The sequence below is a fragment of the Pimephales promelas genome, chromosome 20 (genome assembly GCF_988280905.1).
Source record: "Pimephales promelas chromosome 20, fPimPro1.hap1.1, whole genome shotgun sequence".
NCBI classification, from domain to species: Eukaryota; Metazoa; Chordata; class Actinopteri; order Cypriniformes; family Leuciscidae; genus Pimephales; species Pimephales promelas.
In genome coordinates this window covers 30,957,169-30,969,422 of record NC_142788.1, presented here as the reverse complement: position 1 = coordinate 30,969,422, position 12,254 = coordinate 30,957,169, and the positions used below count along the sequence as shown (strand labels likewise).

Sequence of the window (12,254 nt, the reverse complement as noted above, 5' to 3'; positions counted from 1 at the left end):
ACACACAGCAGACAAACGGCTAGCAGTGACATCAGCGGCAATCCACCTGTCACTCAAGCGGCCACGCTTTTAAAGGGTTAGTTCACACAAAAATGAAAATTCTGTCAGTATTTACTCACCCTCATGTTGTTCAACCCCGTAAGACCTTCGTTCATCTTCGCAACACAAATTAAGATATTTAAGATATTAAGATCACTCCATAGGCTTCTTGAGGGAATCAAACGACGAGAACACTTTTGTGCGCAAAAAAACAACAAAAATAACGACTTTATTTCAACTATTCACTTCCTTCTCCATGGGCCTGTAGTCAGTTAACGTAGTGTGATTGCGTAAAGCTACGTCACACGTAGGCTCACTATTGGCCGACGCTGGTCATGTGTGTGATGCGTGTGACGTACAATAACAGAAGCTTACGCTATTAAACTAGTAACCTGACTCGCGCAGAGGGAGAAATAAACGAATACTTGAAATAAAGTCGTTATTTTTGTTGTTTTTTGCGCACAAAAGTGTTCTCGTCGTTTGATAAACTTAAGATTGAGCCCCTGTAGTCACTCGGACTATTTTAACGATGTCTTTAATGACTTTTCGATGCCAGCGAGAGTCATTCCCTCAAGAAGCCTATGGAGCGATCTTAATATCTTAAATATCTTAATTTGTGTTGCGAAGATGAACGAAGGTCTTACGGGGTTGAACAACATGAGGGTGAGGAAATACTGACAGAATTTTCATTTTTGGGTGAACTAACCCTTTAATTATGCCACTTTTTGCACCAGACTGTAAACATGTTTATTTCTTGGGCATTTTAACATGGGGGTTTATGGGATTGGCTTTCTTTTGCAGCTGGTCTCTAGTGGCCAGTGGAGGAACTGCAGTTTAAGTCACTTCAGTTTTCAGACATCAGAAGGTTTCCGCTGGGTATTTAGCTACTGGAGTGCCTCAGGACTCAGTGCTGGGACCGCTTCTCTTCTCCATCTACATGACATCGCTAGGATCACCAAGAATGCTTAGTTGATGGATTTATGTTTGATGTGGAGTTAACGATCTTCAATTAGCGTATTCCATCATGCTAATTTATAAATGGCTGGTGTGGAACTGTTGTGAGACGCTACAGTGTGACATTCGATTGCGTGCGAAAAGGCGAACGCGACAGCTTGAGCTTCTAAATGTGCTCTCTTCCTCTCCTCAACATGCGTTGCGTGTTCCGGGGGGCGGGGCTTATGTAAATTCTAGTGTTTGTGATGTCACTAACCCGGGAGGAAGCTTGTGTAGTCCTTACCAGGTGTTTGTTGTAGTCCTTAAAAAACGATTTCTTTAAAAGCACATATCTCCCTTTGCTTTGAACTGTGAGCGTCGTAACTTTGCAGATGTTGTTTATGCTCAAACTTCAACATTACACACTGACTACAGCTAGAAAAGTGGAATCATAATCATAATCAACCACCGCTTTAAACACTCGCTCCATTAGGTTACATAAGCAGAAATAAAACGTTTTATTTCAGTCGCTTCATGCGTCAATCATGCGTTTATGTTTTTATGAAGATTTCAGCTTTAATAATTGCAACCTGGAATTTCATACGCTACCGTACTGTTCAAAGGTTTGAAATAAGTCATTAAATTATAAATTATATATATTAAACAGTTCACTTTGTTTTTCAGGTTTCTTTGGCTGAATAGAACATAATGTAATAAACGAGGGAAATCTTTTATAACATTATAAATGTCAGTCACTTTTGATCCATTTAGTGTGTCCTTGATGAATAAAAGCATTTCTTCTTTTAAAAAATAAGTGTTTTTTTTTTTATTAAACATGTGAACGATGTAATAAAGAGTTGGCAGAGAAGCTTCTGAGACCGTATATGAGACCGTATATGACCTGCATCACAAACCTGTAAATATATCTGTGAATGACAGTTTTATATGGATCACGTTTTAATAACCCTTACTCGCATGCTCTGGTGAGTGGCCGTTGATGTGGTTTCCTAAGCAAATACCGTCAGCCAATCATAATTACTGACAAGCCTTAAAGGAGCCACGCCTTAAAAACAGATCATTTCAGACACAGGGTTGAAAATAATAGTCACTTTCTGTGAACCTCAAGGAATGTTAATATTAGTGCTGGGGCAACGATTAATCACGTTGTGTTTACGTAATATATGCGCCTGTACTGTCTGTCACGATTCACGATACGATAATATTGTGATACTCCAAGACTTATGATCAAAAATGTACTGATGATAAAAATGCCATTGAGTTAGCTGCAGTGTGTAAGTTTTAGCAGCATCTAGTGGTGAGGTTGTGAATTGCACCTAACAGAAGTTACGGTGGCCGACAGGAAGTGATGTCGTCGTGTGAGACAGCAGAGAGTAGCCAGTTAAACAACAGTTTCTTTACAAAGATTAAATAAGAAATTAGGTTTACTTAATTATTCAGTAAAACGATGTTATTGCGAATATTATTGTCACTTGTCCATCATTGTGTCAGTGTTTTATTCGCAGCTTCTTTACACAAAGTGACGAAACGCGTTTGTCCGCTCAGGGCCACCGTAGAAACGTGGATGTAAGCGGACCCGCGTGTGTGTAGCTAATAAAAACATTACGCTTCATTATGCAAGCTCTTTACACACCACTGAACACATAGTTATGTATATGATATTGCATTTCTGTCAACAGATCCTCCTGAATATTAAACACTGCACCTTTAAATGCACGTGTAGATTATTCACCACAGAAATGTAAATCCCAGTTTGTCCATGATCTGGCGGTGACGGACGAGACGTTTACCTGAAGCCCTTTTTGTTTTGCTTCATAAAAACCTATTAAAAAATGTATTTATAAAAATTAAAAAAAATATAATAAATCCTACGAAAACTGCACAAATGTGTATTAAAAACATTAATAAACAGAGTAAAATGACATTTCTTTTGTTTTTTTTTGTTTTTTTTGTCCCTTGCAAACGAAGCACACACAAGGGTTAAAAATCTATTAAAATAGCAGCATTAATAACTACAGAAATGTAATTTCCAGTTTTTCCATGATCTGGTGTTAACGGATGATACGTTTACCTGAAGAAGCCCTTGGAAAAAAGCGTTTTTTTGTTGTTTTTTTAAATAAAAACCTATTTAAAAAAAAAAAGTATTTATATATTTACATAAATGTAAAAAATATATAATAAATCCTACAAAAACTGCACATAAGTGTAGTAAAAACATTAATAAACAGAGTAAAATGACATTTCTTTTGTTTTGTTTTTTGTTTTTTTGTCCCTTGCAAACGAAGCACGCACAAGGGTTAAAAATCTATTAAAAATAGCATTAATAACTACAGAAATGTAATTTCCAGTTTTTCCATGATCTGGTGTTAACGGATGATACGTTCACCTGAAGAAGCCCTTGGAAAAAAACTTTTTTTGTTGGGTTTTTTTTAAATAAAAACCTATTTAAAAAAAAAAGTAAATGTAAAAAATGTAAAAAAATATATAATAAATCCTACAAAAACTGCACATAAGTGTAGTAAAAACATTAATAAACTGAGTAAAATACATTTGTTTAAAAAAAACAACATGTATTACATTTTGGTTAAATGCATTAGATAACAGCAGCATCATGTAAATCGCTGTTCGTCCCTGATCTGGTGGTAATGACGGAGGTTTACCTGAAGAAGCCCTTGCAGCCCTCGCAGGTCATGGCGTTGAAGTGGAAACCGGAGGCTTTGTCTCCACACACTCCACAGATGCGCGGCGCGTTGCGGTCGAACTCATCGGGACCCGCCGCTGACGTGCTCACGGCCATGGCATCCATCACTGAGAACACCAGAGAGGGTTTCATTTAATGCATGTCAGCATACAAGACTATTTTCATTTCACAAAAAATACAAATATCATATAAATACAAAAAAAAAAAAAAAAGTCTTATTACACAATTATTTTTTAAATTAACCTTTTCAGGCATAATCTTACTAAACTAGTCCTTCGAACACGAGAGAATCGGTCAGAAAACACACCTCATCTACTCAAACATCTCACACAGACACGAGAGATCAGTGGACGAAACATTTTTACATAATACACTGCATTTATGCATTTACCAGATGCTTTATCCACAGCAAAACATCAGCTGTCGCATTTGGAGAACGCAGACCGAAAGCGAGATGCATATGAATAAAACCGTAACACTTTCCAATAAGGTATATTAACTAACAATGAGCAAAAATGTATTTATTAATCTTTGTTATTATTAGGTCACATTAACAAATAAAAGCTTTGAGTTGAATAATGCATTAGTACATTTTGAAATTAATATCAAGTATTGCTCATTCTTTAGTTCATGTTAACTATTGAACCTTATTGTAAAGCGTCACCAATAAAACAACTTTTCCCGCTTAATCGGCCCATCTGTTAACTAACGGTGTCAATTACACAAATAAAGAGTGAGATGTGAAAAACAATGAATTTTGCATTGAGCTCAGACACAGTTACAGAAACACACTGCATAATGAAATGAGGATGTGCAGGTCAAAGGTCACGCAGAACGAGAGCAATGATGAACCGAGGGAAAGAAACAAAATATGACAAGATCTGGTTTCCATGAATAGTCACGCTAAAAGCATTTCTAGCAGCTATAATAATAATAATAATGGTAATAATACGTGTGTTGTTCACCAGGTCATCGTGTTCTTCCTGGAAGCGATAGGCTTGTTTTGCTCAGCGAGAGGAACCCAGATAACAAACAGCAGTAGAGACGCATGAGCATGCAGAAGCGCACGTGTGTGTGTGTGTGTGTGTGTGTGCAGGAGAACAAAAGCAGGAGGAGCTTCATTCAGATTCCTTGATCAGTACATCAGTCGCCCACGACACACACTCACACACACACAGCGACTGAACAGAATCAGTAAATTCATGGAAATGTTGAACCTTAAATTAAAAACGCTGCTTTTTAAATATGTGAAGTGCTACGAGTATGAATGAAACATGTACTAATGCTCACAACACCCTATTTGGGTAATAAAAGAAAAATCCATACGTTTTTCTTCAGTGTAGAGAAATGTTTTTTTGTTTTATCCCAGTGGCAAAAATGAAGAATTTTTTTTTTCATATTAAATGTAATACTTTATAATACAACTTTAGAGCTTTCTAATGATTTATAGGCAAATGAAGCAGAATTTAACCAAAACGGAGGGATGTTGTTTGGATTGTGATTATGGATATTGGGCTGTGTAAAGAAATCTGGCGTAAATGTTAAGAAAGGGGTTTACATCTGGCGAATAAATAAAAAACTGTTTGAAAACGCTTTTGTCATGACAACTCTGAGTGTTTGGCATGGTAATGAATATGACATTGTTGATCGGTTTGATCTTGGCGGAATAGATCTGCTATGCTGCTGTTATTATTTCTGTTGCTGCCGCCGCTGCCATTTCTGCAGCTGCTCTTATTTCTGCTGCTGCTGCCAATTTTGTTGCTGTTTCTATTTCTGCCGCTGCTGCTTTTCTGTCACTATTTCTGCCACTGCTGCTGCCCTTTCTGCTGCATTGCTGCCATTTCTGCTACTGCTATTTCTGCTGCTGACATTTCTGCCGCCATTGCTGCCATTTCTGCTGCCGCTATTTCTGCCGCCACTGCTGCCATTTCTGCTGCTGCCATTTCTGCTGCCGCTATTTCTGCTGCTGCTATTTCTGCCGCCATTGCTGCCATTTCTGCTGCCGCTATTTTTGCCGCCACTGCTGCCATTTCTGCCGCCGCTATTTCTGCCGCCGCTATTTCTGCTGCTGCTATTTCTGCTGCTGCCATTTCTGCCGCCGCTATTTCTGCTGCTGCCATTTCTGCCGCCACTGCTGCCATTTCTGCTGCTGCCGCTATTTCTGCTGCCGCTATTTTTGCCGCCACTGCTGCCATTTCTGCTGCTGCCGGTATTTCTGCCGCTGCTATTTCTGCCGCCGCTATTTCTGCCGCCACTGCTGCCATTTCTGCTACTGCTATTTCTGCTGCCACTGCTGCCATTTCTGCCGCCGCTATTTCTGCTGCCGCTATTTCTGCCGCCACTGCTGCCATTTCTGCTGCTGCCGCTATTTCTGCTGCCGCTATTTTTGCCGCCACTGCTGCCATTTCTGCTGCTGCCGGTATTTCTGCTGCTGCTATTTCTGCCGCCGCTATTTCTGCCGCCACTGCTGCCATTTCTGCTACTGCTATTTCTGCTGCCACTGCTGCCATTTCTGCCGCCGCTATTTCTGCTGCCGCTATTTCTGCCGCCACTGCTGCCATTTCTGCTGCTGCCGCTATTTCTGCTGCCGCTATTTTTGCCGCCACTGCTGCCATTTCTGCTGCTGCCGGTATTTTTGCTGCTGCTATTTCTGCCGCCGCTATTTCTGCCGCCACTGCTGCCATTTCTGCTGCTGCCGCTATTTCTGCTGCCGCTATTTTTGCCGCCACTGCTGCCATTTCTGCTGCTGCCGGTATTTTTGCTGCTGCTATTTCTGCCGCCGCTATTTCTGCCGCCACTGCTGCCATTTCTGCCGCCGCTATTTCTGCTGCCGCTATTTCTGCCGCCACTGCTGCCATTTCTGCCGCCGCTATTTCTGCTGCCGCTATTTCTGCCGCCACTGCTGCCATTTTTGCCGCCGCTATATATGCTGCTGCCATTTCTGCTGCCGCTGCTGCCATTTCTGCCGCCGCTATTTCTGCTGCTGCCCTTTCTGCTACTGCTATTTCTGCTGCTGACATTTCTGCCGCCACTGCTGCCATTTCTGCTGCTGCCGCTATTTCTGCTGCTGCTATTTCTGCCGCCGCTATTTCTGCCGCCATTGCTGCCATTTCTGCTGCCGCTATTTCTGCTGCTGCTATTTCTGCCGCCATTGCTGCCATTTCTGCTGCCACTATTTTTGCCGCCACTGCTGCCATTTCTGCCGCCGCTATTTCTGCTGCTGCCATTTCTGCTGCCGCTGCTGCCATTTCTGCCGCCGCTATTTCTGCTGCTGCCATTTCTGCCACCACTGCTGCCATTTCTGCTGCTGCCGCTATTTCTGCTGCCGCTATTTTTGCCGCCTCTGCTGCCATTTCTGCCGCCGCTATTTCTGCTGCCGCTATTTCTGCCGCCACTGCTGCCATTTCTGCTGCTGCCGGTATTTCTGCTGCTGCTATTTCTGCCGCCGCTATTTCTGCCGCCACTGCTGCCATTTCTGCTACTGCTATTTCTGCTGCCGCTATTTCTGCCGCCACTGCTGCCATTTCTGCCGCCGCTATTTCTGCTGCCGCTATTTCTGCCGCCACTGCTGCCATTTCTGCCGCCGCTATTTCTGCCACCATTTCTGCCGCCGCTATTTCTGCCCCCACTGCTGCCATTTCTGCCGCCGCTATTTCTGCTGCCGCTATTTCTGCCGCCACTGCTGCCATTTCTGCCGCCGCTATTTCTGCTGCCACTATTTCTGCCGCCACTGCTGCCATTTCTGCCGCCGCTATTTCTGCCCCCACTGCTGCCATTTCTGCTACTGCCGCTATTTCTGCCGCCGCTATTTCTGCTGCTGCCATTTCTGCTGCTGCTATTTCTGCCGCCATTGCTGCCATTTCTGCTGCTGCCATTTCTGCTGCCGCTATTTCTGCTACTGCTATTTCTGCTACTGCTATTTCTGCTGCCGCTATTTCTGCCGCCACTGCTGCCATTTCTGCCGCCGCTATTTCTGCTGCCGCTATTTCTGCCGCCACTGCTGCCATTTCTGCCGCCGCTATTTCTGCCACCATTTCTGCCGCCGCTATTTCTGCCCCCACTGCTGCCATTTCTGCCGCCGCTATTTCTGCTGCCGCTATTTCTGCCGCCACTGCTGCCATTTCTGCCGCCGCTATTTCTGCTGCCACTATTTCTGCCGCCACTGCTGCCATTTCTGCCGCCGCTATTTCTGCCCCCACTGCTGCCATTTCTGCTACTGCCGCTATTTCTGCCGCCGCTATTTCTGCTGCTGCCATTTCTGCTGCTGCTATTTCTGCCGCCATTGCTGCCATTTCTGCTGCTGCCATTTCTGCTGCCGCTATTTCTGCTACTGCTATTTCTGCTGCTGCCATTTCTGCTGCCGCTATTTTTGCCGCCACTGCTGCCATTTCTGCTGCTGCCGCTATTTCTGCCGCCGCTATTTCTGCTGCTGCCATTTCTGCTGCCGCTATTTCTGCTGCTGCTATTTCTGCCGCCATTGCTGCCATTTCTGCTGCCGCTATTTTTGCCGCCACTGCTGCCATTTCTGCTGCTGCTATTTCTGTCACTGCTATTTTTGCTGGTTATTGCTGTTACAGAGCAAGGCATGCTGCTTCTGTACATTATAGCATAAATGAATAGACGTGGCAGATCAATACAGGTGGAACTGGGGAAGGTGGAGTTTCTGAAAGTGCTGCAAATGGAGATCAAGTAATTAAATGTTGAGCAGCGAGCGAGCTCATTGGCTACTGATACAGCAGGAACCAATCAGCTGTGCCCTATAGAGACTGATGTGAATAAGGTTGGTGTTTTGTGTGCCCTGTATGAAACATTAATGTACTTCGTCAGTCAAATACCTGTTTAAGTCATGAACTGCGTTGTGTTCGTTTTCAGAGATGGTAAACAGACATTTTATTCTTGTGCTACAATTATGTGGCCTTTAGTATTTTAATTGCATAATATAATGCTATTACAGAGCTTAATTTTAGGAATCTGATTACAGTTAATTAGTAATTACTTAGCACTGTATAGGCTATATTAAATATACATGTACTATTTTTTTTAGCAAAATAAAAAGAACACAAAAACTTAAAAGTAAAACATTACATTTTACATAAGACATAAGTTACATAAGTTAACCATTATTTTGAATCACAATTATAAAGAGTTTACATCAAATTAGGTTTCTTTTATTTGAATGCAAGTGATTCATTCATTTAAACTGTCTCTGTGTGTATATATATATATATATATATATATATATATATATATATGACTAAATTCTTGTACAATTCATAGGGGTGGAGCTAAACTGTCAAGAAAAATTGTCATAATGCAAAAATAGTGCAAGTAGTGACAGTTGATGTATTGTTTCACTTCCCTGTTCTTCAAGAATGACCCACATTTAACTTCCCTGAGACTGAATATTATAAGTTTGATCAGGAATTGTGAAACCAGTTTCAACCAGTTATTTCTAACAATGTGGTCTGTGCAAAACAAAAGCTTCTTCCAAGAGTGAGGGGAAAAAGAAAGCTCAGCAGTAAACACAACGCTACATAAAACACAAATACATCACCCGAGGAGTGAGACGCACAATATTACAACACACTGATGTTCGAAGGCTTGCACAATGCAGAATGTCAGTCAATGTTTCTTGTCCTAATTCATAATTCATGCAAATGAGCTGCTCTCTGCTGATTGGCTGATGTTTTGAGGCGCATAAACAGATCAGAATGAAGCTTTTGAACATCTTCGCCTCAATTGGGGATATAAATGAATTAAAATAATAACGTTTTACAACAAAAATGAAGCATCACTGAACTGACTTAAGCTGGACTGTGACGCTATTCTCTTCTGGAAACACACTTTGTTGTATTATTTTCCTGTTATCTCTGTAAAGCTGCTGTGAAACACTCTGTACTGTGAAAATCGTGTATAAATACATGTAAAGATTTGAAGATGAGTCGCGCCAAACATGCAATGCATTTAAACACAAACCATCCATTCAGAAACCATGAGCCGCTGTTAAACACACGACTAAATCTGCCGCTTATAGTCAAAATATATTCAGAAAGCAACAGTAAAGACGTTTATAATGTTGCAAAATATTCTTTTAAACTTTATACCCATCAAAGAATCCTGTTTTCAACACTGATAATAATCATAAATGTGTCTTGATCAGTGATTTCTGACGGATCACGTGACACTGAAGACTGGAGTAATGATGATTTGATCACAGGAATAAATTAAACTTTACCGTATATTCACAATAGAAAACAGATGATTTACAGTGTAAATAATATTTCAGTATGTTTACTGTATTTTTTGACCAAATAAAGTAAAGTAAATAAACTTTCAAACTGAATTCACTCCTGTTTTTCAGAAGTAGTGCGCCACGTTTGCACACGATCTCAGTAACGTGCGTGTTTCATTTAACAAGTGACGGAAATAAAAAATGTGTTATATAACCGCTTAAAATTCCTTAACTCTCGGCAGTCCAATAAAAAAATCATGAAAAGGAGTGCGTTGTCAAATGTTCAAATCCACATACCGTGTGTGTGTGTGTGTAAAAGCGCTAGCATACAGTGTTACTAATACTCTGGAAAACACACTCCTGCCAGTGTTTTAAATCAGACCCGACACTAAACATCGGCTGTATCCAGAAGGATCGGGGTAGCAGTGACACAGCGAGTGTTTCCCGGAGCAGAACGAGGAGGAAAACGGCTGTGTGTGTGTGTGTGTGTGTGTGTGTGTAACCCAACGCCAGTGTTAAAGCCCACAGCTGAACTTCACCATAACAAGCCCAAACTGATCCAGACCCGATAGCCGAGCTCAGACTCCCACGAAACACAGACACTACTCACCGATCGCCGGCCATGGAGAGAGAAACGCTGCGGGAAACTCGACCCAGATCCGCGCGACACACACGCTGAACTTTAGACCTTGTTTTGAGCGTTCGCTGGGAGAAGAAAAGGCCGGAGCGGGGCGGGAGCTTTCAGAGGAACAGGGGCCCGATCCCGCCAGAGGGGCCCGTTCAGGGAGAACACACACACACACACACACACAGCGTCGCTCTCAGGATAGGAATCTTTATTTGTCATTCATTATACAACACGAGTACAACGAAATGATATGCAATCCTCCCATTCAGCGCAATAATCAGTCTCAATCTTTACAAACTATTATCCTATATGCAAAAATAATAATAATAAACACATAAAATAGTTTTATTTAGAGCAATGTCAGCATCTAAGGCTATTTCATGACAAAAAAAAATAATAATAATTTTAAAAAAATACAAATATCATATGAATACAATAAAACCAAGCAAACAAAGTCATATTATACACATTGTTTTAAATTAATAAATGATAAAAAAATTTAACTTTTTCCTCCTATGTAACAACTTTTAGAAATAAGTGAGAACGGTGGAACACACACACCAGGGGCGGCTCGCCCATAGAGGGCGCTGGGGCGCCGCCCTCCCTCCGACCTGTCTGTCTGTTTTTTTAATATATATTATAATTTATCATTTTGAAAAATAATCAATGTTAATTATATGCTAATAATGCTTTTACTTTGAAAAGTGTTTTGAACTCACCAGAATGATATTTGCATTCACTTTCGTTTCTTTTATCATGTTGGTGTAGTAGTATAGCCAATAGGCTGTCTTCTCAGGGCGCCAGTTCGCTCAGCCCCACAGTGCTGGAATTTAAGCCAATAGTTCCTCGGTTGCTATGCAAAAAAGTTAATATTTCGCCAATCAGCGTCGTCAAATTTTATGGTTTGGGGGCGCTGAAAATATCGCCCACAGTATCAGATTAGGGGAGTGCACCGTGCACGCGCACCACGGGGCATTTTTTTACCTCAGATGAGAGCAGAATGGCAGCGCCAGTGACGTCGAGTGGAAATAATGTAAAGTAAGTCGTGGGAATTGACCTGTCTGTCTCTGTCACTCACTCACTCACACACACATAAACACTGTTTCACACACATTTGATATTAAAATAGTTATAGGAATATTAATACCTGTGTGTTTGCTTTGTTTTTAATGTTTTTAAGTTCTGAGCTAGTTAAAATCAACTTTCTTCTCATACTTGGGTGTTACCCTTAAGAATGCTGTCCCACCCTCTCTTTCACAGCCTTTTCTCTTTCTCTTTCTCTAGTATCAACACATTGTTATCCATTATCCAATTGTCAATTTGTCAAAAATATGTAGTCTACAGCTGGGGATTGATTAAACTAGATTGTTGTATTACCTATTATTTTTTGTATTACCTATATTATAATTTATCAATATTATGCGTTTGCACTTTTTCTGTCAGCACACAGAGCATAATAAACATGCAACTTGTTCATTATCAGTAACTGTCAAACTGTTATTATTATTATTGTATTATTTGACCATTGGTATTGACTGTTTAAGTTATTTTAGGTAAGGGGATGGCCTAAGGCCTAAAATGCACCAGAATGCAGGAAATCACATCTACTAAATTCAAAATTTTCTGGGGGGGGGGGGACCCCCAGACCCCCCTCTTATTCAGCCCCCCCTCAAATATTTTTCACCAGCCGCCACTGACACACA

The 12,254-nt window shown here is 41.3% G+C and overlaps 1 protein-coding gene across 3 annotated transcripts in view; it reads right to left on the bottom strand.

Moving 5' to 3' along the window:
- Positions 1-12,254, bottom strand: part of vdra (vitamin D receptor a) — a 50,325-nt gene that overhangs the window by 18,491 nt on the left and 19,580 nt on the right. For 2 of the 3 annotated variants that reach the window (XR_016147997.1, XM_039679129.2), the window contains exon 3: positions 3,651-3,798. Coding sequence is in view for 2 of the 3 variants with exons in the window: in XM_039679129.2 (XP_039535063.1) it covers positions 3,651-3,798 (148 nt within the window). In the remaining variant the exon portion in view is untranslated. Of the gene's footprint in view, positions 1-3,650; positions 3,799-10,533; positions 10,694-12,254 lie in introns of those variants that run through there. The other variant, XM_039679128.2, reaches the window with a different exon arrangement.